Consider the following 25,626-nt stretch of genomic DNA (forward strand, 5'->3'; position numbering starts at 1 on the left):
CACTTTGTAGACCACTTGATAAATAATTTATTGTTTTTCTTACAGATCATTGAATACAAGGATAAAATTGGCTTAAAATCGTTGACGTGGCCCGGGAATAGTCCTGATTTGAACCCGATAGAAAATTTATGGGCGATTATGAAAAAAAAGTTGGGAAAAAAAAATAAAAAAAACATTGAGGAATTAAAAAAAACTTAATTCAAGTTTAGGAAGAAGAAATAACATCAGAAATTTAAGATTCGCTTTACGCTTCGTTAAATAATAGAATTTTACATATTATAAAAAATAAAGGTGAATTCACTAAGTATTAAATATTTTTAAATGTTATAAATATGTTTAAATGTAAAATACCTTAATTTAAAATAAAGCGATTAGAACCTTCTTCTTAAATATGAATAAAAAAATTACATGTCTTTTATTACTCCATCACAAACACTCGACCATAAATGAACCGTTATGGGTCTCTAAGGTTCGGATAATCTGATACCTGGTATATAATGGCAATTTCTAAGTACAATTCATGAGTAAGATCTTTCATTTTAACCTTGAAGTAACGAGTAGTCATCACATATGTTAAACAATACAAAAAAAACTAATTAAATATCAAGAATAATTCATTATGTGTCAATTTTAGTTTTTTTGAGGACTCGTAAATTTTTTTGTCCAGGGGTGTATATAATTTAAAGAATTTAAATAATGACATAAAAAACTCAAGAAGTAATGCTGTAATGCGATCCAAATGTCAGAAATAAGTATGTAGTATGTCAACACAAGGTATAATAACCTAGTAAATCGACATTTGAATAGCCATCTAAGAAATTTTATCAAAACAAAACCCCTTCATTTTACATGATTTCTTTGAAAACGGTACACATAAGGCTAAACAAAACCGAGCAATGATGTATTGAACTAAAACTAAAGAAAACCTAGATGTTGATAATGGTTACTTGCCTCTCATGGAATCTCCTAGTGGTGGTAGCACAAACAAAAAGAAAATGTTCTAGACACACATAACTACCAAAATAAATTAAACATAAAAAATACATTACAAAAATGACACCAGCTATTCATAAATCTATTTATGAAATGTTTTCTTGATGATTTTATATTATTTTCAGAAAATAGAGCGATGATTTCAATATTTTAATTAAATCCATTTGATTTAGATCAAATACTAATAAACATTTAATGTATGTATTTAACAAACTAAGAGAGAGAAATCATTGAACCAATATGAATTCATTACGACATATGGGATAAGTTAGGGGTTACTATAACTATTTGGACATCCTGGTTTGAATCCCGGTGCAAATACATATGTTTGTCTGCATAAATATATGTATATGTGTATAAATACACGTAGGAAAGGTTATCAGCCCTAGGATTCAGGTACCAAGCTGGCCAACTTTCAGGCTGGCATAAACTTTCATTATTATTTTAGTTTTTTTCCCCTATGATACAAAGAATCCACAAAAGTCAAAGTGATTTCTTTCTCTCTTCATTTATTAAGCATATAAGATTATTGAATTTGAAAAAAAAATTGAGAACTATAAAAGCACACAATCATAAAAAGAAAAATGGCTTGCTGAAATGCAAAGCGGTGTTAAGTTCACATAAATTATAATAGAAACACTCAATCTGGGTAGCTTAAAACACATTCTGTATCCATTTTTTAAAAAATTGCATTTGATTCAGTTATGAAAGTTATAACCAAATAACGAGTTTTATGAGTTAAGTCGTAACTTTCTGACAATACAGTTTCAAAATGTCCGAATCATTAGGAATCAATGGTCGTCCAGAAGTAAAGTTAAACATGCCAATATGAGACATTCCATTTTAACACACTTGGTGCAGAAAAGGTATTTCTATTCGCACACCTGCCTGGTGCTTATCTGCAGGACATGTGGTTCTACTGATACGTCGGCTGCACTTTAAACGCGAGGAATATATTTCTACTCGATTATTTCCTATGTCCTATTTATTGTCCGCCTCCGTAGTGTAATGGTCAGCACGCTCGGCTACCGTTCTGGAGGTCCCGGGTTCGATTCCCAAGGGGGGTAAAATAAATATAAGTGATTTTTTCACTGTAATATTTATTCAATATTACCATGGACTGTTACCTGAAGCGGAGGGCTGATCACCCTTCCTTCATGTGTAAACGATCAAGATAACACTGCTTTTTTATGACACAGTGCCCTATGCACCATGGGGGTGCGGATAAGGGTTTTACTATTATTATTATTTCCTATGAGTATTTTATGTTAACGCTAAACTACGCACACTTTCTACGAAAAGCCAAAATAGACCATTGTTTATTTTATATGGATACACACTCTTGCGGTCGGTGCATAAGAAGGTAATTAGTAATTAGTCGGTGGAATAATTTCCGTTGACAATAATGATTCTCGAATCATATCCACCTTCTTTTCACATGTGACTATTTAATAATAGGTGAGCAGAAAGGCAACACTTTCAGAATGTTTTTTTTTTATAAATAGTTTGTTCATTGTACTGCTTATATGATAAAGCCAAGTATTTATTTTTATGATGTGTTATAAAAATAATATCTGCCTTTTTCTAGCATACTATTATCCTTAAATAAATTAATTAGAAGACGAAAATTTGTTAGTCATTGGAGGGTCGGTATTGAGGATATAGCGATTTTTGTAAGATTTGGTGTTGGTTTACTTTCTGCTGGTTTTCACCCGCTGAACGCTCCAAAGTTTTTACGGTTTTTACGCCGCGAAGCCCTCGTGAAATGTGTTAACATTGGTCATGATTCCAGCTCAGGCTAAAGTGACTACAGCACAGGGTGTTTATTTTTAATTTAAGTTTTCTTAGGAAATACCACTATTTCGTAAAATCTATTGTGACACGTGTTTCAATGCATTCCGCATCATTTTCAAACTAAGCTGAGTCGCAATTTTAGAGTTGTGTCCTTAAGACATTGAAGCTTGAAGAGGGGGTAGGAGATGTTTCTTATTTTTATTTATTTATTATTTTATTTTTGTTTTTTTATTTTTTATCAGTGGGAGCATAGACAATAGGGGGGAGGCTTTAGTTATTGTCATATTGTTAATTATGGGTTTATTATATATTTTTATGAACTTCTGTTGTTTCAAAATTATGCACTCAATCACTTTTCGTAGTAATAATTTTTAAGATTTATACATTATTGTTATTAAATTTGTGATCATTATCTATTAAATCACAGGTTTCTAAACTTTTTTAGTATATCCTATCAAAATTTCTTGTCATCTTACTTCTTAGCACTTCCATCTGTCTTTTTGGGCTTCTTATGCCCTGTAAAAGTCATCTAGAACGCCCACGAGAATAACGAAAATTACTGTATTAAATGGTTAGCGAATTGTCAGGTTGGGGGTCCCAGACTCATAAATTAGAGTTTCTCGGTTTGAATCTACTCTACCACAATTTGATACTTATTTTTGATAATGAGCCGCTTAAGCTCACAGAAATAGTATGAAATTAAAATATTTGTGTTGATAATAAAGACAAATTCTGAAAAAAAAATCTGAAAATTCTTAACATAATTAGTGTTTCCTGACTCTTGTTTTGAATTTTCTGGAAGTCAAACCATTGTATGAACTTTGACCGTCGCAGTTTACGCTAGATGTGATGGAACTTACTGCTGTCATCAGGCGTGATGGGCAGCAACGCCTCGGCGGCAGCGAGCATGGCCTGCGTGGCGCGCGTGTGCAGCGGGGTCGCGCCCTCCGTGCGGGGGGCGGAGCGCAGGGCTCTCAGCAGCGGGGGCGCCAGTGACCGCGCCCAGCTCGGCCCCAGAGACCACAGCCCGCAGAGCAACTGCGAGCACCGCAACACCACCTGGACAGACAATATTGCAATTTGAAAAAGTGGACAGAGGTGATGTTTGCCAGAAAAATGAATCATTCAAAATTAAAGTCAATCAATTTAAACTTTATCTAATAGATATAACTATTAAATTAAGACATCCTGAGCATGCTAGGAAAATGGACCAAGTAAAAATAAAAAATTCAATGAGTAAGAGCGTTTGTGCACTACACGGAATAACACAGAATTTTACCATCCGGCACGTAAGTTAGCGTGATAAAACAATGATTGGCTTGTGCTTTTGTCAATCTTTCTTCGGATCGGTGTGTGAACACGTTGCGCGTTAATTCAATCATGCTAAACTGTCGTAGTCGCTTTCAGTTTTCAGTGACGAATTATATAAACATAGATTGTAATTATGTAAGCGCAAACATTGTTTCATCTAATTGATTTTGTAAATTAAAAAATATATATATTATTGTGAGAAAAGTTGTCGGAACGCCATTCCACTGCTTTACATGGAAAAAAGCCCTCGTTAGATCTATTAGATAAGTTTAAATCAGTTGGTTAAATACATTAAAATAGAGTGTTTAAGTAACATTATAATAAAACAGGGCATTTTTTTTTCAATCAAACTAAAAGATTTAACTATTTAAATAAGCTTATGTCAAAAAAACACATACTGATGTGCCTTGTGAATATTTTTTTCTGTGAATTTGTTAAGATAAAATATATGAGTGCAGGAACCTTTGGATCCGAGCTCTGTAGGCAGACTCGGAAGTGATTGATGCAGGGAAAGTGCAGCATCTGGGTCGGAGGAGCGAATGGGAGGATGGCGCTCATGGCTTGCATCGTCACTGTCACATCCAGCTTCACATCTTCTTCATCTGGAATCATCATTATTTTGTTAGCCCATCTTCTCTAGTGGGTGATTGAATTAAAAAACCAAATAAAATAAGACTTCTTTACAAATAAATCATTATGTACTTAATTCAGATTTTGGATTCAATCAGATAAAGTTAATTTGTGCAAATATTTTTTTTTGTGTATTGTGTATTTTTAGCTTCTTATATATTTGACATTAAACCGTAGACTGGAAATAAATATGTATAAACTGAGAAAAGGTTACAAATACCATCCCGATCAAGTAACTGAAAAGTAACAGTTATCCATTGGTCACATCTTTAGTGTGATCTAACCCGAGAGCAACTAAATACATACAATACCAAATATTTTTATTTGATACACTGAGTTAATAATATCTTTGTAATATCACAATTTTGTATTCTTATTTTACGTTTTTATTAATAACAATATTTACCACACGCCTTTCAGTCAACACTTATCAACATACTCGTATTTACTATAAAATAACAAATGTAAATTTTGTAATACATATACTGAAATCATAAGCAGCATATTTTTATTTTTAGTAATTCTGCCAATTTCCAAAAAATAAATTAACACTTTGATGAGTATTAACATTTATTTAAATAAAAAGCCGATTTTTTATTTCAAATATATTATTAAGATATCGCTCACTCCTTTCAAGAACGTCATAAATCAAAAAACTTGATTTTTCAGGAGAACGTTTTTAAAGTTAAAAAATATAATACAATGTATTAAAAATAAATATCAACCCACTTATTGAACTTTTTACTGTGCAACAGATCTTTTTAGGTAAAACCTGAAGGTTTTTTCTCTATTTGAAAAATATTTATTTTACTTAAAAAAAAAATTAAATGATACCTTTTCTTCAAAATGCAAAAACAACACTTTCTGCCCTGTAGCGGGTAAATATTAACTTAAAAATATGCCTCTTTTGCTGGGATATAGTACATTTTTTGGGCATTCCGAAAACATGCCTAACTGAAAATTGACGATTTTGTTATTTATGACGTTCTTGAAAGGAGTGAGCGAAATATTTGAAACATACTAAATGATACCAAACATAGAGCGACAGAATCCACTACAGTTCATACACATAGAGCCACCTTGAAAGAAAACATTCAACTACCTCGTAAAATAATACGGTTATAAATAATACGTTAGAGCTATTTCTTCACCGGGATGCCCGCAAATCCGCAAAGGCCCTTTTTCTCTCGTACCTGTATTTAGTACGGGCAAAGGGTTAATAAAACAAAACCTTTTTTGGCAGCCTACAGCACTGAGGGTGTCCACCAACAAAGAGTCTACATAACTCGTGATTAGGTCATTCCAGTTGACAGGTGTCTGGAAAGGTTGACTCACCGTTCTTGGAGAGGTCGATGACCTTGGCGAGCACGCTCTGCATGAGCGCTCCCCAAGAGGCGCGCGTGTCGGGGTGCGCGGCGTGGCGGTCCCGCCCGGCGGCGCGCAGCAGCGCCACAGCCGCGCGCACGGGCCCCGCCTGCACCGCGCCCTGTTGCCCCGTCCAGCGCACCACGCCTGTCGTCAGGTATAGGATGGTCGGCAGGACGGCCACCGCGCCTGGAACGGAGACAATGCATTTGTGCCTGACGCATAGTTACTAATTGTCTTCCTCTTCTTCTTTTCATAGATCCTCAGGATCTGTTTGTGCGTCCACCTTTCGCTCTTGGGATGTTGACTCCCAGCTATCTCTCCACCTTTTTGGAGGTCTGCCTCGGGGTCTGCGTCCTTCAAGGTTTCCTTGAAGGGGGATACGTGAAAGTCTGTCTTATTATACTAATTGTAAAGCGATAAATTGAACTAAATATTTCTGTAATTCAACAGCATATTTTCCGAGTTATAAATTTAAAAAAAATATAACTCGGAGTTATTGATTCGGCATTACATAGTTACATATGTGCGTAGTACAAAATTTTATAAATCTAAAAGTGTGCATGCTTCTGAATATGAAGGTACAGGCAGCGACTCCTCATCATCAATATCGACCTTTTCTGCTGTATCCGTTAACCTTGCGTCACACAAGCTTTTGATAGTTTCTATCCCACACGTTGGAATATTGTCATTGAATGTAACCAAATAGAGAAAATTGAGAAGAATGTAAAACATCTTCAAACCCTTATCCGCACCCCAATGGTAAATCAGCCAAGGACAGGTCGTAAACCCTGTAATCTCTGCTGATATATGAAGGCTACCAACCTATTTTCGTCTATTGCCCCCTTAGAACTGGTGATGATTTATCAGCGCCCCCTTAGCAAATAGCCAAAATGTCTTCTTCTTCTTCATCTTGCTGTTTTTAGGAGGGATTGGCTTTCTGCGATGTCGATTCCCAGCTATCAACTCATCTCTTTGGTGGTCTGCCCGGGAGTCTACCATGGGGTTGGCTGTACAGTGCGATGTGGGGGAGTCTGGATGGTTCCATTCTCCTCACATGTGCAAACCATTGTCTCCTTCGTTGCATTCCCCACCTAACGACATCTTCGATCTCGCATATTTCCCTGATCCTGGCATTTCTTATTCTAAGACTCTTGCCTGATATGCTTCTTAGATAGCTTTCTGATAGCCGAAATGTGAAAATAAAAAACTCTAATCGTCAGAAATTTATACTACAGAGGCGGACAACAGAATAGGGTTCGTGATGAAGGTCCCACCTTGCGGGCTGCCCAGGCCGGTGAGGTGGGCCATGCAATCCATGACGCGCACGAGCAGCGCGGGCCCGTGGCGGCCTACGCCGGGCCCACGGGGCCCCGCGCGGGGCGCCTTGCCCGGGCTGAGCGCGGGCAGCTGGCGCACCAGCAGGCACAGGCACACCTCCAGGCAGGAGAACAGCAGCGACTTGCCCGGCGGCAGGTCGCCCGTGGGGCCCCCCTCCCCGAGCAGCTGGACTGTCTCCACCACCGAGACAGGGGGGCTGCCGGGGTCGGCGTCTTCGGGCGATAGCTCTGGAATCAAAGGAATTATTATATTGATATTTGATCATAGAAAGGGAACATGATAATAATAGATAAATACGGTTTTATACTTTCAATGAGGGTCTCAGGAGAAAATTAATTAAAAAAATTCAAATGTCTGTAGTATAACCTGTCATACACAACTCCAATTATCAATATTATTTCATAAATTATTTTGACAGTCACTTTGTAGTAAAATGTATCCATTTTTAGTTTAAGTTTTACTTAGTACATTATTTCGTAAAGAATTCCTAAAACTCATCCATCCCCCATAATTTTCATACGGTATTTGAAGAAGAAGAGGTATTCAAAATCACTAGTTCAACCTGTTGGGGAATAAGTTTCTGCAGAAAAAACTGTATGCAGGGAGTGAGTTTTTTTTTCTATTTTTGTAATTTTTTATCATATTCTAAGTCTATAAGCAATACATTTTTCTTGAATAAAAAAAAATTTTTGTACACCATTTATAGAATTATTTTTTCATGAGTTTTCTTTGACAGCTTCATTACGATAACGTCACACAAACTTTAGTTTAAGTAAAATGTGGTGAAAACAGAAAAATTAATCTTTTTGTGTAGTTTTAGTGTTTTAATACAATAACAGACGGCTTACTACTATCTGTCATTGTATTAAAACACTAATGCTATTTTATAAACAAATGTCTCCGGACTTTTGTTATGAGCGCGGCCGTTCATGTATGCCCATATTCCCTTGAGGAAAGTTTTGGATGACCATGTATGGCCACACTCCCGGACAGATTAAATTGTAGACTTGTTCAATTCATTGCATCCGTGTTTACCTTTGATTTTAGCTTTCATCCTGAGATCCAAGTCCTCCTTGGCGGCCGTGATAGTCAACTGGAGCACCTCCGCAGCTAGGAGCAACGCCTGGGCCCCTTCTTGAGTCAGCCCTATGCGGTGTAACACGTGGCATAACTCAATAGCCAGAGACCTGAAGAAAAAGACATCTTTATTTGTACTTGTATCAAAATTATTTAAAAGGAAGACATTAGATAATTGAAGAAGGATTTGAAACACATAAGTCAACAGTCTAAGTAAGAAAATTCACAACATTTTTGGGTCTACATCCATATCCATTATGAGATTTGCGAATTCAGAAAAATGCTTATTGACAAGACCGCTGTGATGTCTTTTAATTTTTAATTTAAAATTTCTCAATATTTCATATATTCCATTTTTTCCATTAATTCAGCTTCCGAAACTAGTAGTTGAAAATAAATACATATAATACTCAAGAGGTAAAAAACAAGTGCTTTTATTTACAATTTAATCATATCTTATGATTTTTGACATCTCTTCGTCTGGGCATTTACAAAATGCCCAGACTTACATATTCTTCTTCATCTTTGATGAGATGTCAAAAAATAATATGAAAATAACTCCTGTAATTGGAGATAATCCAGATTTTGTGAACAAGTATTTGGACACACTCAAAATGTTGTGAATAAATTATCTGGTCAAATTATAAGCTAAAATAATAAAAATGAAAATGATATTTTCTGGCGTTTCTCATGTGTGTGATTATAATCCAGGATTCGGACCTTACATACTAATAAAAGAGTTTCTGCTTAATAAAAAAAGCTTCTTTTCATCTTACCAATAGATGTCTCTAGTGAAGTTCTAGTGATTCAAGAACAATGTTTCAAAATTGGTTCATATATATATAGAACTTCCAAGAATATTTGGACACACAAAATGTTGTAATCATATCTTACCACAAAGTGAATGCCGAAACAATTAATAGAATACTTATATGCTTTACTATCACTACACATAGTTCTTTAAACAATGTAGTAAGTATCTGGGGGTAGGGCAGTGGTTAAGGGTTCATCATACAACCAAAAAAAGATTCAAGGAAATAAGTCGATGTAGGTTTGGTTGGATGGGTCACCTGTCTTTTAATAAGCGAGCTCTGTTGCTAGCTGTGTCCAGTAAGGTAGTCAACGCAAGCAGACATGTAACTGCGTTTTGCGGAGATGCATCGCGCGATGTGCACAGAGCTTCCATGCAGATGCCTGAAAAAATTAACAAAGGATATAAAATATAGCCGAGTAAATCAATGTGAATAAAGTTATGTAATTTTAGGAATTGAACTGACCAAAAAGAAGATGGAATTTCTCATCATCAGCGTCGAGAACATCGGAATTATTATTATCAGTCTTGGCTCGAACAGCATCATCAGATTCAGTTTCTTCTTTCCCTTCAATTGAATCTGAAAGAAAATGAAAAACAATTATTATAAGCATATAAATTAATATGTAATTAGAAGATGTTATACAATTCTTACTAGTAAAATTAATTTTAAAAAAGTGGTGTGTATATTCCTATAAAAAAGATAAAATTACATATATGAATTTATAAAGGAATGCATAAATTATATTTAACAAATGAATAATTAAAAAAAAAAAAACGAAGATAGAGGTATAGACGGTATAGTGTTTAAATAAAAAAACATTGTAGATAAAATAAAATAACAACTATATATATATTCACATATCGCTCACTCCTTTCGAGAACGTCATAAATCAAAAAACGTGATTTTTCAGGAGAACGTTTTTAAGGTTTAAAAATATAATACAATTTATTAAAAATTAATATCAAGCCACTTATTGAACTTTCTACTGTGCAACAGATCTTTTTAGGTTTAACTTGAAGGTGTTTTCCCCATTTGAAAAATATTTAGTATATTTAAAAAAATCATTAAACATACCTTTTCTTCAAAATGCAAAAACAACACTTTCTGACCTGTAGCGGGTAAATATTAAGTTAAAAATATGCCTCTTTTGCTGGGATATAGTACATTTTCTGGACATTCCGAAAACATGCACAACTGAAAATTGCCAATTTTTGATTTATGACGTTCTTGAAAGGAGTGAGCGATATGTTTTATTTGACCAGTGACCAGGTTTTGTCATTACCGACATCATCAGAGCAGTCTAATGATGTCGGTTATGACAAAATTTGATCATTGGTTAAATTGATCATATGTCGGGTTGTGGTCCCGTGGTTAGTGTAGCGGACTCCTGTGACATATTTTCTCGGTTCAAACCTACCCTCCCACAATTTGATACCTATTTCTAATAATGAGCTGCTTAGGCTCAGAGAAATAGTATGAAATTGAAGTACTTCTGTAAATCATAAAAACAAAAATACTTCTCTTTTACATCAATTTTTTTTTAATATACGAGGAAAAAACCATACAGTCGTTATATTATTTTATAAAATAACCAAGAAAAATCAGTACAAAAAAAATACATACCAGTTTCTCTAGTATGCTTGTTGAAGTGTAGAGCCGTGGCGTGCAGAAGAGCCGGCCAGACGTCGTGATAATGCCCCCGGGCGCCCTCCACTGTGTCTGCCGTATAGAAGGCTCCGCCATCGTGAGGTAGCTGAGATCCATATTCTGGAATTTCACATAAATTATTCATATTACACTTGAAAATTCTTTCAACCTACGAGTATATAGACCCGACGTATTTCAACTAACATCCCTAGTGCATGTTAGATTTCCGCTCTTAGAGTATATTTGTTCTGCAACCCCTAGTTGGTCTTCGGGTCGACAAAAATCGCATGTGTCAAACATTTTGTGTAGTTTCAAGTGTGTAAATAGTGCTATGGTAGTGACGGGTGGTATTGTTTGCATGCTGTGGTAGTGATTGTCCTGACGAAGAGATGGGTACGTCTCAAAAGCAGTAGACATGAAAATCTCAGTGAGTGGTTATACATATATATTAATATTACTAACATTTTTGTAAAACAAAATATAAAAGTGAAAATTTTTGTTCAAATTTTACCAAGTTAACTATATAATAAAGCATTTCTTCTTCAAACCCTTATGCATTACTTTATTTATTTATTTTACATACAATATGTCTTTGAAAACAATGTAGTAAGTATGTAAAAATCTCTTGTCTGTTAATTTACCTTGTATTTATAAGCAGGGTACAAACACTAAACGAAATTTTTAAAAAACCCCTTGTCTGCACCCAATGGTACATAAAGCACTTTGTCATACAGAATCAGTGTTATCTTGATCGTAAAGCAGATGAATGAGAGGTGATCAGCCCTACGCTTCAATTTACCTGGTGGCAGACTGAGTAGTGCGTGGTCCTTCAGAGCCGCATACCAATTTTGAGCGAGGTTTTCCAATTCCGGTTCAACCAACTTCAGCAAGCTCTCTCCTTTGAACTCAAAGTTCCCGAAATCGTCATTCTGCAATCCCTTCACCATCGTCACGTCTTCCTGAGTGGGAGAATCCACGTAGCTGTCACTTCTCGACAGTTCTATTTGGTTCCCGTTTGTTCCCATCGGTACATCCTCTAGCTGTTTGATGTTACTGCCGGGAGCACTACCATTGCTGACCATAGCAACAATATACACCTGGGAAAAGAGGGTATCTAATAGTTAAAAAATTTCAATACAAATATGTACAGTGATACCTCTATGTATCGTTCCTCGAATAATCGTTTTCGCGGATGTATCGTTTATTTCTTGGACCCCGAATTCATTTCATAGAAAAATAGATCGCATCAATCGTTTCTATCCACCATTTTACCGCATTCATCGTTTGAATTACGCTGCATATTTCAAATATTTTGTCTGTTTTTTTGCATTCTTTTCAATTTTCTCAATTTTGTACATTCGACGACAAAATTCTAACGTGTGGGATAGAAACTATCGAAATCTAGTGTGACCCAAAGTTGACGGATACAGCTGAAGAGGTCAATATTAATGAAGAGGACCCGCTGCCTGTATCTTCATTTTCAGAAGCATGCACACTCTTTGAAAGATTGAAAACATTAATATTATTTGCAAAGCCGAATATGTTCTGTTGGCTTATTGTCATTATTGACTTTCTGTTATTGATTGGGGGGACGGTATCTTTACTCAATTGTATCTCCTTGTGTATTGATCTCTTAATTCCGCATTCATTGTTTTCCCGCATTCACAGTTTATTTCATTAGGTCCCTTTAAAAACGATAGATAGAGGTTTCACTGTAAATATTATTTGAATATTTCAAAGCAATCTCACCTCTGCCCAAGCCTTCAATATGGCCAGCTTTTCTAATGTCGCTAGACTCTCGTTGTATAGCTGAGCCGAGTTATTCAATTTGGTGTTCAGTTTATGTAAGCTGGAGACGAGTAGCTGGTGAACCCTGGAACAGAAGAGTGATTCAAAGAAACTATAGAAAACTACTAAACAATTATGTTTGAAGTTGACCAATCCCCGCAAAATAAAGAGAGCCAAAAGATTATTATTGTTGCAATACTTGATTCGTTGATATAATTTATATTTGTTGATATAGTCTACCAGGCTGGAGGTCCCGGGTTCGATTCTCAAGAGGGTCAAAATAAATATTAGTGATTTTTTAGTCTAATATTTATTTAATATGACCCTGGACTGGTACCTGAAGCGGAAGGCTGATCAACTTTCCTTTGCGTTTTTAACGATCAAGATAACATTGCTTCTATACGATGCAGTGCCCTATACACCATTAGGGTGCGGATAAGGGTTAGAAGAAGAAAATATACCAAAAAAAGTTCACTGTTTTAGATATAGTTAGTTAATAGGTATAGTTCATAGAGACCATGGGACATAAAAAGAGGAATAGGCTGGCCTTAGAAAAGATGAGCCGGTGACAAAGTGGTTTGAAAAAGCCCAAACAAGAGAAGTCTGGAAAAAATTGAAAGAGGCTCTTTGGAGAGATGGCCGACAACGAAAAAGTAGGAGATTTGTTATACTTCTATGGTGAGGAGGCGAAGAATTTTTGCAAAGACAGAGTGGTGTGGCGTTCTATTCTCTCTGCCTACCCCTGCAGAAAGCGGCGTGATGGTTAGTTAGTTTTTTGTGAAGTAGTTACTGCGTTTGGCTGCCGTACATTAATAAAATATAAATTGCTCTTCCCTCATAAAATAGCCAAAGTACTAGAGCGAGGGTGGCCAACCCGCAGCCCGCGGGCCGCATGTGGCCCGCCAGGTGTCTACTTGTGGCCCGCAGAGCGTATCACAATTTTTTTCTTTTAGTGTACATAAAACCACCAAAAGAACATTCCATCGTGTGTAGTTCGTACCATACCCCATATATGGAAGTATCTCTGACAATTTTATGAAAAAAAATGTTTTAAGGCCCGGTAGGTAATTTCATTTCTAAAATCTGGCCCTGCTGCTGAAAAGGTTGGCCACCCATGTACTAGAGGTATCTTTTCTTTATTGGGTATACAATTTCTCTCTCTTTTTCCATGCCTCTAAAATAAATATTAAAAACACCAGTCATCAGCCAGTTGCTTTGCGATGAATAAGTGAATAATGGATTACCGTCTAAGGTCGTTGAGATCTCTAGCAACTCCGGAGCCAATCCATGTTGAGCAGACCTCGCAAGCGGCCGAAGTCACGTGTGAGGGTGTGTCAGGGGAGAATGCCGGCCTCAAAGCAGCACCAACCTGATCAGAAATATTGTCATATCACACGTAAATCTTCAAAAATCTTAATTAATTTATATGTGGAGGTTCTCACCAAAAAGTTACATTCCCAATATTGCACAAAAAAATACCATAAATGCGAATCAGTTTTGGTTACTGTATTCTATTGAAATCTTGATTAAAGTTGCAACAAAACGTGACCAATCCTGTGTTAAACCAATATGAAATCATTCAATCGCACTGAAACGTAACAATTTTACAAGCTAGAATTCCCAATTACTTAAAATCACTTATAATGGAAATGTAACGTTTTGGTGAGGACCTCCACATATATTGAATATTAAAATTAAACAGATTTTTAGGGTCTACTAAATTGTATTTTATTAAAAAACACATAAAAATAATATTTGTGACAATTGTGTCGCCTTGTTATGGCATTTTTAAAGTAATGTTTATTATTATGACATTAGTTTGAAAATAATGAGGTGAAACAACTGTCATAAATTTTAAAATTAAGTTTTTTTTTAAAAATAATAAAATACAATTTAGTAGACTCTAAAAAAAGGCATTTGATTTTATTACTGAACCGCTTCATACTTTTGAATGAGTCACGCATGTGCCTTTATTGCATTAATTCACTCAACCATATGCGTTTTTCAATAACTTTTTTGACAAAGAATTAGTACAAAATATTATAGATATAATTATAAATTAAATATGCTTAAATATTTGAAAAGTGGATATACTTTTAATAAAACATTTTTAAAACACTTTTTATAAAAAAACCCTAGCATTAAGTGGTTAACCCTTTCCGGTCCCACAAAATTTTAAAAAAGAATCTAGACAGTTACATTCCTGTTGGAAAAAAATCCTTTGTCCTCTGCTCCACATACTGTTGTAATAGATACGAGTGACAAAAATGTAAGCTTGGAATTTAAATAAATAATACTTATGATGAAAAAAATGTCGAATAACATCCAACATGGGACCTAAAAGGAAAAAATTGATGTCGAATGAGATTCGACATTGGACCAGTAAGGGTTAATATATAAATTAAAATGGAGTTCTAAAAATTAGACGCCAAATGTATAAATAATTTTGATGAAGATTGTGGCAAACCTGCGCCTGGAATTGTTCGAGCAGCAGATGTCCCGGGAACTCAGGCTCCGGGACTCGGCAGTAGCGGGTGATGATAATGCAGAGAGAGCGGAGCCCGCTGAGTCGCAGGGGATCCGACTCGCTCGTGGCCGCCATGAACGACATGCGGATCAGGTCGGCCAAATGGAGCACTAGATAATCCACTGAAATGTAAGAAAGTATGTGTGAGACTCTCGTGCGATAAAAGTGAAACTTCTTAGTTTCTGGAAACACTTGATTTTATGCACTCTTTTATGTTCTCTTTGGATTTGATATCAATTTTATTATTTCAGGATTACAAATGGTTATGTGGAATTTAATGACACATTTCTTTTATTCATCAATTTCCATTAATTCATATTCTAAGAATAATGGGTTTATGATAACTGAAATAAAACTAAGCGAATATGGAGTGAATGGATAACGAGAGAATGACTAAGAAAATATATGTGGCGAATGTGAGCGGGGAAACAGAACGAGGACGACCGAAAAAGACTTGGCACGATCAGATCAATCAGAACCTAAAATCTGGCAGTGTTAAAAGTCTGCGTAATCGGAGGGGATGTATGACTAGATGTATGGATGTGAAGGAGGCGAGGAGTGTATGTCAGGACAGAAGAGCGTGATGTTCCATCCTTTCTTCCTACCGCTTTTTTCTCGGCGTGATGGTAGTAGTAGTAGTAATATTAGAAATATAACTGCAAATTTTGGGACGTAAACAAAATCTTGCAAATTAAAATTAATTTATTTGGGAATGCTATATATTTCCACCCCGTAGTGTAATGGTCAGTGCGTTTGGCTATCGTTCTGGAGGTATTGGGTTCGATTTCCAGGGGGGTCTACATAAATATTAGTAATTTTTTACTTTTATATTTATTTAATATTACCCTGCACTGGTACCTGAAGCGCAGGGCTGTCCACCTCTCTTTCATGTATGTATTTAGCAATCAAGATAACACTGCTAATATACAATACAGTGCCCTGTTCATCATTGGGTGCAGATAAGGGTTGGAAGAAGACAGATTTCGTAATAATGAAATATATACTACCATTGTTTCTCGTCAATTGTTGTTCTTTTGCAAGCAGAAGATCGAAGTGCGCCTCCCCAGCAGATTCGCAGGCAGTCATTATTCTTTGAACGCACTCCATCGCAAACACCTACAAGACAATTTTAATTGGTTTTTAAAACTTTTTCAATAAATAAGTATTTCGACAATTCAAACTAAATACATCGGATCATGTTATTATAACAACTGGACACTGGCTAGACCACAGTTTTCCAAAGTGGTCTAGATGGACCCCCAAGAGTCAATTTCGAACTGCAGGGGGTCTATGTTGGCTAGAAAAGAATATATGGGTGTACAAGATGTAAATGGGGGTCTACATGGGCGGATCTCATATACACAAAAATCATCAATGTTTAAGTATCCTGTAAATAAGTTATTACACCTAACGTAGATTGCCAGTAATAATACTTTTAAATACTTACAAAACATATCTTAAATACCTAAATATCTCACCAATAGATGTCTCTAGTGAAGTTCTAGTGATTCAAGAACAAGGTTTCTAAATTGGTTCATATATATAGAACTTCCAAGAATTTGAGTAGTGTGGTTGTCAATAATGGGTAGAATTGGTGAATGTTACACGTGTGTAAAGTGATCACTTAAACCAGCCTATGACGGTCGTCAGCCCCGTAAATGCCCAGACTTCCATATTCTTCTTTATCTTTGATGAGATGTCAAAAAATAATATTAAATACCTAATATTTAATGAGTCTCTGTCTATTTGCTTTGTATTTTGCTATGTACATATGCAAGTTTTTGCAAATTTTAAAACCAGCAGCAACTCATTTGGAATTGAATAACAGCTGTCCAGACTTATACCAAAAACTTTGCATGGTCTCGTTTGATTTATCAAGGCGAATGGCACTGTATCAGCTATGAAAAACACATTTGCATTTGCACATGCAAAGAAAAAAGCAAAACGTCTATAGAAGACATGATAAATTGACAAGTGGACTAAGAGGAGAAAGGTTTGGGAAACTCTGGGATAGACACTCGTAAGAGTGAAAATCCAACAATTATAAATAATGATTAAGTTATGTGATGTAACAGGATAGCAAAAGATGCAAAGCATGTATTAATGTAAAATCCTTACCCTGGTTGGCCACCTCGGCTGTATGGGAGGGTGGGTGACTACTTGGTGATCAGCGTGGAACTCTTCTTGGTCATTATCGTCTTCAGCATCTCCGTCCAAATCTCCCAGAGGAGTCTCTTCGGTGCTCTCTGTATGAAATAAAATATGCCAATAAGTTCATTTGGTGGGATATAACTAAATATGGGCAATCAAATATTTAAACAAACGAATTAAATAATTGTTTCTTAAGAAAAAAAGTCAGAACCGAACTGCTACTTCAAAATGCAAAGCCTCCTAAGTAATAGTAATAATTAGAAAGTAAACCTCAATGTGCGCATGAGAATTGTAAGATTATCATCTTTGCTTCACTATGGCCTAAAAGCCACAAAGAAGATCGAAACATCCGAAATGTGGTGCTATAGAAGAATGCTTCAAATATCATGGGTCGAGAGTTCGAAATGAAGATATTTTTGGACACATAGGAAATGAAAGAGTAGTTAAAAATATTATTTCGAGAAATAAAAAGACTTTGTGTTTTGATCCACTCACATTTTTATTAACCAACTAGTTTCGGCAACAACCTGTTGCCCTCTTCAGGGTTTAATTTATGACTCGAGTCATAAATTAAACCCTGAAGAGGGCAACAGGTTGTTGCCGAAACTAGTTGGTTAGTAAAAATGTGAGTGGATCAAAACTCAAAGTCTTTTTATTTCTCGAAATAATATATCAATATGATCCACAAAGTTAATCCTTCAATATTCAAAACAGAAGTTAAAAACACTATGAATTGACGAATACTAGAGTACTCTGGCTATTTTAAAAAGGTAGAGGAATATAAAGAAATAAACATATGTACAACATTGAAAGTAGAAAGTAAACGCAGCATAGGATGAATACATATATACTGGCTTAACAACTTAAGAGCGTGGTTTCACTGTAGCACTAAGTTGCTGTTTAGAGCGACTACAAACAAGGTTAAAATATCTATGATAATTGCCAAGCTCCAGCATAGAGCGGCACTATAAGATGAAGAAGAAGTAGTTACCTTGTTGGACGGTGAGCACGGCCTTGCAGAGTGACAGCCACTGCGACAGTTGGGCGGCAGAAAGGACTTGCACCATGGAGGTTAGTGTATCGTGCGTGTAGCGTACCACCGTACTATCAGTCTCCGAGTCCAACATGCCAAACAGGGTTCCGGGAAGACCGGACTCGGTTATTGTGGTACCTATAAACAAAACATCCAACTATTTGTATGCTATCCATGGCTAACCTCAAGGTAGACGACTTCGGGCAAATCGCCTTATTTATTATGTAGATGGATTGACAGCTGGGATTCGATTAAATCTCAGGCTAATCCCTCTAACAAACAGGTCACAAGGACAACACTAAGAACAAGAATAAGTGCTAAAAATTTTTTAGTTTTTATTAGATGCGTACAAAATCAACAATATTTGACTAAAATATTTATTGATTTTGGTATTGCTTTCTGGTATTGGTGGAGAACATATTTAACTACTCAAATAAAACGCCATTTTTTAGTGATATATTTAAAAATTAAGATGAAAAAAAGAGAATTTTCATTTGCAAGAAAGTGTCAAGTTCTTGCGAAATTGCATTGTCCTTGGAGTTTTCACTATCAATGACCATTTTTTTTTAAGGTCAATGGATCTTGCATCCCTTATGTCACTGCGACCATATTAGGTCTATTGTGACCTACTCGATGACCATACTCCGATTGGTAAATATTTAAATTTCATGGTCACTATTAATACTGTGAGTATAAAAAACATTTTTATACGCTTTCAACATCACTATTGCACGAATCTGACATTGTAAGAGCAAAAACAAATTGTAACTTAAGAAACCCATACGATGCAACACAACCTCCCAGCTCGATCGCCAAAATACACTGTCATCAACGGTATATCGACGGCCGTACTTTTGGCAAAGTATACCAGAGTCTATATATCAATTCTCATATTATTTTTTTACATTTCATCAAAGATGAAGAAGAATATGGAAGTCTGGGCATTTACGGGGCTGATAACCGTCATAGGTTTTAAGTGATCACTTTACACACGTGTAACATTCACCAATTCTACCCATTTGTATTGACAACCACACTACTCAAATTCTTGGAAGTTCTATATATTTGAACCAATTTTGAAACATTGTTTTTGAATCACTAGAACTTCACTAGAGACATCTATTGTTGAGATGAAAAGAAAAATATGAAAAATTAATCCTATAATTAGAGATAATCTAGATTTGTGAACAAGTATTTGGACACACTCAAAATGTTGTACATCAATTCTCAGCACTCTATTGGTTAAAGTCGAGTAGAGGTTTTGCTTACTGTGGAGCTGATTGGTGCTCTGCTCACCCACCAAGCTGAGAGCGTGTTGGCAGACTTCCTTGGCTTCCCTTTGTGACAGCTGACGGAGACAGGAAATAGCGGCACGGCGCAACACCAGATGCTTGCTGGATAAATTCCTCTGAAAAAGAAAAAAAATCATGTGACACACGGCAAAATTAAAAAAAAAAACATTCTTACAGTTATTAAATATTGTAAGTTTTATTGACCTATTTACAAAAAAAGTGAAAATGCAATTTAAAAAGTAAACAGAAAAAAAAACTCTGAATTTAGATTTTTAGAACTACAAATAAAAATAAAAATACAAGAATATAGCAAAATTCAAACATAAAAATAAAATCGGGCTATTGTACATTACAATAAAATTTTTGTTAAAGAAATCTGAGAACCTGATTGTAGTCCCGGGTAATTGTCACTGACTCTAGTGATAGTTTCTAGGTTCTACTTGTAAAATCCACAATTTGAGATGTCGAAATTTGAGTGGAAAAACCCAGATATGTGAACAATGATACACCCAAAATGATTTATTATTTACCTGGCTTATTATGTACAAGATTTATAGATCATTCAGTGGATTTTTGTTTCATCTAACTGAATAGTTATTGTGTATTAATGTAGCGCTTACGCATAACGTCGGGACAAGCGTGGAGAGATTCAGGTGACGCGGAGCAAACAGATGCAGCTGCTGCAGGCAGCCGATGGCTTCAGCTTGGACCGACGGAGCGCCAACTTCCTGCATGATGGCACAAGCACACAGGAACATAGAACGGGCCGTGCAGATGGACGCAGTGTTTCCTGAAATGATGACCAACAAATGGTAATATAAGCTGCCTTTAGACATACATGCTTTACCGCGGGATTAGCATGGCGGGTGTTGATTCAGTCATGACATCTTCATTTATGAAATTGTCTTCAATAATAAAAATCAAAATACCACCCTGAACAGAATCATGGACACTTACAACAAGACATTTAATGACATTGATATTGTTGGAAAAAACATAGCTACAATTAAAAAAGAGGTTAGTAGAAAGTTGTCATGCTCTGTTTACTCTCCACAATAACCTAGTTTGGTTATGGGTGGGGGGTGAACCACTCTCATTAATTCCTGTCCTTTTCTTCTCCTTCCTGCAAAATCTATTTTTTATACCATACCCTTTACCCTTTTACTCCCTTCCTCACACACACTCTCTCACTCTCTCCCACTCTTTTGTATTTTATTTTTTATCTAGTTATGTTTTTTATCGTTATTATAACATAAATGTGGAATTGTGTAATTGTTTTTTTTATGAATGTAACTATTTTTTATTATATACTTTTACTAAATGTAAAGCTGTACAATTCCCGAATAAATATATAAAAAATTTAAAAAACAAAATAATGTTAATTTTGAATAAATTGTTGTTGTACCTTGCAGTTCCGGTCCGATGGTAGTGATGAGCGCTGAGAGTAGTTTCCCGATGCAGCGGTGGACATCTTCTTGGGAAGGCGGCACCAGCAGGAGCAAGTTGAGAGCCATGGTCAGAGTCGGCTCCACAAAACCCCGGAACATAGGACCTCCTGCGTCAGCTATCAGGGACAGGGCGTGCAGAGACCACACCTGGAAATTGATGCAAATCATATATTTGGCTGATTTATTATTCCTCTTAATAAAGTACTAGATTACTCTATCATTTAAGAACTAGATTGTGATTGTTTGTCTGCGGAGGATGTTGAAATAATTTGGGCATGTCATAAAGGCGTCACCAACAGTATAGAAAGAGTTGTGGACCCATTAAGAATGAACACAAGACTGTTTTGAATATTGAAAGCATTAACTTTGTGGATCATATTGATATATTATTTTGAGAAATAAAAAGACATTGTATTTGATCCACTCACATTTTTATTAACCAACTAGTTTCGGCAACAACCTGTTGCCCTCTTCAGGGTTTAGTCATAACTTAAACCCTGAAGAGGACAACAGGTTGTTGCCGAAACTAGTTGGTTAATAAAAATGTGAGTGGATCAAAAACAAAGTCTTTTTATTTCTCAAAAATAATAGAACACAAGACTCCTTGAAGCCAGTCCTGAGGATTAATGAGTTTTTCCTATAGTTTTCATGATAATAATAATAAATATGGTCACATTCTTCTCCGTCTTATTCCTCATTGCTGAGGGTTGTGACCCTTGTGGAAGCAATGACTCTTCTCCAGTTATCCCTTGACTGCGCTACACATAGCGCTCTAACCATCGAGGTGCCTGCTGCTGCCTTAACTTGATCGGTCCATCGTGTGGGCATCTTCTTCTCTAAGCTAACAATCAAAACCAGTCGTTCCAGGCTATCTTCATTGCCACACGCAATGTGTCCAAAAAACTGAATAATCCGTCGTATACAATGTCAAGCCATCAAAAAGACATTCAATAAATATCGTTGCATAATACCTGCACGTGAGAGCTGGCCTGGTCCTGCGCCAGTGCCAGCAGCACAGGCAGTGCGCCGCCGCAGCGCTGCGCCCCGCCCATGATGCCTCCGCGCGCGCGGTACAGCGCCCCCAGCGCCATGCACAGACCGCCGCGGGGGCCCGCGGCGCGGCCCGCCTTGAGCTGCCCTACAGTGGAGGCGGCCAGGGCCTCCGCGCCCTCGGGGCCGAGGAGGGGCGCCAGGCGGCCGGCACACTGTCCCGCCAGGCAACGCACCAGCGCACTCGTACTGGATAGACCGCTCTAGAATGCACAATTTTACATTATTTAATTATTATCATACTGGTCATATTTCGGCATATGATTAATTTTTGCTTGGGATTACAGATTACTACCAACATTGCCATACAGAGCCTAAAGTACAGTAATATCAAATACTAGGTATAACATTCCTCCCCTAATAACTAATATATATATTTATATACTACAATACTCTTACTATGCTAGGTACTGTTCAAAATTCACCTAAATCAAATAAATTTTTAAATTATTTGAATAATAATCAATTGCTTTGTTTACTAATTTAATAAAGTTGAGTGATAGGAGAAAACTATTTGATGTGATTAATTTACACAAAATTCTAAACAATATTTAAGACTGTCCCTTGTTATTGCAAATGATAAATATTTATGCCTCAACCAGAAACACGAGAAACCGTTTTTGTAATAACAACCGGACAGTGTCTAGATTCAATACTCCTATATATCGAACGCAAAACCTCGGCAATGATTTCGCGGACTATATCGATATTTGAAATATGTCACTTCCTAACTATAAAGCAATAATAATTACAATATTTCAATATTTTAAAGTACTTTTCAAACCAATGATATACTCAAAAAGAGAAAACATATTATTTTATCATAAAATATACAACATGTAATTTATTATGCACAAATTGGCCACAGCCGTTAATAGCAAAGCACCCAAACTTGAGTGATACATAAACCTGTTGGGGAAAATTGAGGTATGAAGAAGAAAGCATTGAAATTGAGAGGGAAAACTTACCATGATGAGAGTGCTAGCGCTCTTCTTGACATCTTCACCCCCGAGAGTGCCCTTGGCTTCGGCCAATCCTCTGAGGCCTCCCAGTAAGGCTGCAAACACGTTGGTCTGGATGGCTTCCTGTCTGGTGGACTTGGCAAGGCGGATGCACTCCGCAAAGTGGTCCAACATTTGGAGCCTAATCAATTGAAAATAATCAATAGGTTTGCAAATCATGAATACCTATTCCTAACAATTTTCTCACCACCAGATTTTAAGTTCTGATTGATCTGGTTGTGCCAATTTGGTCGTCCTCATTCTGTTCTCCCCTTCAAATTTACGAAATATACTTTATTTGTCATTTTATCATTATCTATTTATTTCATCGTAATCATAATCATAGTCCATACCATCCAAAGAACTTTTATGAACTAATTAGCGAAAATTATAAGAAAATGTCAAAAAATATTGTATCACCATTTTAGAGATTTCAGTTAAGAGTCGTCAAGTTTCAAGTGTCAAGTTGTAGTCAAGTTGTCCCGGATCTGATACAGAAGTATCTAGGTTTTCTGACAGACCTGCTCTTGCAAAGCAATTTTTTGTTTTTGTTTAATGAACTAAGTTGCGAAAATTATAGAAAATGTGAATCAATTGTATCCCAATTCGGGAAACAATTGATTCACATTTTAAATTTACATTGAAAAACTTTCAATGTACCTGTTACTGTACCTTAATCTAAATAAATAGAAGTTTGTAAAACCACCACCAAATATTCTAGAATTGTCCCACTGTAGGCAGTGAAAGTAGTTAGTTAGTTCAATTAATCAATTAGAAGATCCAATTCCGATCCGACGTTGGTCTTAAGAGGACTGTATTGACCGGAGATGGTTAGTGAACGGATTAGGCTGGAAGCGAATTGAGTAGTAACCTGTGCTTGTTGGCGACCCTCGGGAAAATGAGGCCAAACAGCACAACAGACATGTCGATGACGGCAACACCGAGAGGCAGAGGTCCCGGGCAGCACTGGCCGGCAGGGAGAGGCTGGTACAGGCAGCAGGGGTCGTGCTCCAGGGCCCCGGAACCACTCGCTGACAGAGAGGACAGCAGCTGGGAATGGAAACATCCATCATTTAAACTCCAATATATGAACTTTTCAGTTGTTTAAGGCAATTATCCATATATAGATAACAGCCACGCTAACATTTAGATGCCAAACACAAATTATTGTTGAGCAATTTGATTGTCCGTTGCCTTTTGTATGCTGGCGATGCTCTCTTTCTTGCCGATAGCAGAGTAGACCAGCACTCATTGGTGGTAGTAATATAATGTGTGCAAGGAAAATAATTTGTAGATGAATGTCGGCAAGTCTAAAGTTATTGTTTTTGAAAGAGATGAACGTACATGGGTGTAAAACATTAGTAAATGGGAAAATTTTAGAACAGGTAGATGATTTTGTATATTTTGGAAGTATGTTTTTAAGGGATGGAATGATTGATAAAGATTGTAAAAAGAGAGTAAATGCTGGGAGCAGAGTGAACGGTGCACTGAAATGGGTTATAGCAAATAAAAACCTATCAGCGAAAGCTAAAATGGCACAACGTGTTCACAACAGTTCCAACCCGAATGTATGGAAGTGAAGCGATCTTTTAGACAAATGTGCGGCAAAATGATGTATGATAGATGTCCAAATGGTGACATGAGGAAAGAATACAAATTTGAGAGAAGCATTATCGATAAAATGAAGAAAGGTGTGTTGAGATGGTTTAGGCATGTAGAACGAATGAGCGAAGCAAGAACAAATTTATGAGGCAAACGTAATAGAAAATAGGGGCAGAGAAAGACCAAGGAAAACTTATCACAATCAAATATTTCAAAAACTTGAAAGCGGTCAGGTCAGGAGTCTGAATAATCTGCATTGATTGTTTGCAAAGATAGATTACAGTGGGGTTTTATTCTCTCTGTGGAGAAGCGGCGTGATGATTAGTATTTTCTGCCTATGGCACATACCTGGTCCTCGACCTCGGCGTGGTCCGTGTCCTGCGTCCGCTGTATGGCGAGCGCAGCGGCGTCCTGCGAGCGGCCGCCCAGCGCGCTGGTGGCCGTGTTGGCCGCGCTGTCCGCCAGCGCCAGCTCGGCCACCAGCGCGCGCAGCAGCGCCGCGTGGCACTGCTCGGGCGCGGGCGGCAGCAGCGCCAGGCACGCGTACAGCCGGCACCGCACCTGCGCCGCGCCCGCCTTGAGCCGCTGCCCGTGCTGACGCAGGACCGTCTGGATGCTGAGGGAATAAGAAGGATGGATATCATCGTCATTCCTCTCCATCCCTTCTCCTTCCTGCTAAATCTATTATTTTATACCATTCCCTTTTTTTTATCTCTGAATGGTTTTTAATAGTTTTATGACATAAATGTGGAATTGTTTAA

General features: G+C 36.8%; 1 protein-coding gene across 2 annotated transcripts in view; it reads right to left on the reverse strand.

Annotated features, from left to right (window-relative positions):
* The window catches only part of LOC148308207 (HEAT repeat-containing protein 5B), a 119,052-nt gene that overhangs the window by 3,639 nt on the left and 89,787 nt on the right, over positions 1-25,626 (reverse strand). For both annotated transcript variants that reach the window (XM_088262095.1, XM_088262094.1), the window contains exons 13-34: positions 25,214-25,481; positions 24,135-24,313; positions 23,231-23,405; positions 22,184-22,465; positions 21,170-21,359; positions 20,385-20,554; positions 19,742-19,880; positions 18,431-18,610; positions 17,407-17,534; positions 16,296-16,404; positions 15,229-15,410; positions 14,006-14,130; positions 12,723-12,846; positions 11,773-12,070; positions 10,950-11,093; positions 9,789-9,902; positions 9,582-9,705; positions 8,470-8,621; positions 7,371-7,661; positions 6,064-6,282; positions 4,561-4,700; positions 3,648-3,846 (exon numbers count right to left, since the gene is read on the reverse strand). In XM_088262095.1, the coding sequence (XP_088118221.1) occupies positions 3,648-3,846; positions 4,561-4,700; positions 6,064-6,282; positions 7,371-7,661; positions 8,470-8,621; positions 9,582-9,705; positions 9,789-9,902; positions 10,950-11,093; positions 11,773-12,070; positions 12,723-12,846; positions 14,006-14,130; positions 15,229-15,410; positions 16,296-16,404; positions 17,407-17,534; positions 18,431-18,610; positions 19,742-19,880; positions 20,385-20,554; positions 21,170-21,359; positions 22,184-22,465; positions 23,231-23,405; positions 24,135-24,313; positions 25,214-25,481 (3,932 nt within the window). The remainder of the gene's footprint in view (positions 1-3,647; positions 3,847-4,560; positions 4,701-6,063; positions 6,283-7,370; positions 7,662-8,469; positions 8,622-9,581; positions 9,706-9,788; positions 9,903-10,949; positions 11,094-11,772; positions 12,071-12,722; positions 12,847-14,005; positions 14,131-15,228; positions 15,411-16,295; positions 16,405-17,406; positions 17,535-18,430; positions 18,611-19,741; positions 19,881-20,384; positions 20,555-21,169; positions 21,360-22,183; positions 22,466-23,230; positions 23,406-24,134; positions 24,314-25,213; positions 25,482-25,626) is intronic.

Source organism: Brachycentrus maculatus, unplaced genomic scaffold (assembly GCF_059751285.1).
Source record: "Brachycentrus maculatus isolate JH-2025_06_01 unplaced genomic scaffold, ASM5975128v1 h1tg000173l, whole genome shotgun sequence".
Taxonomy (NCBI): domain Eukaryota; kingdom Metazoa; phylum Arthropoda; class Insecta; order Trichoptera; family Brachycentridae; genus Brachycentrus; species Brachycentrus maculatus.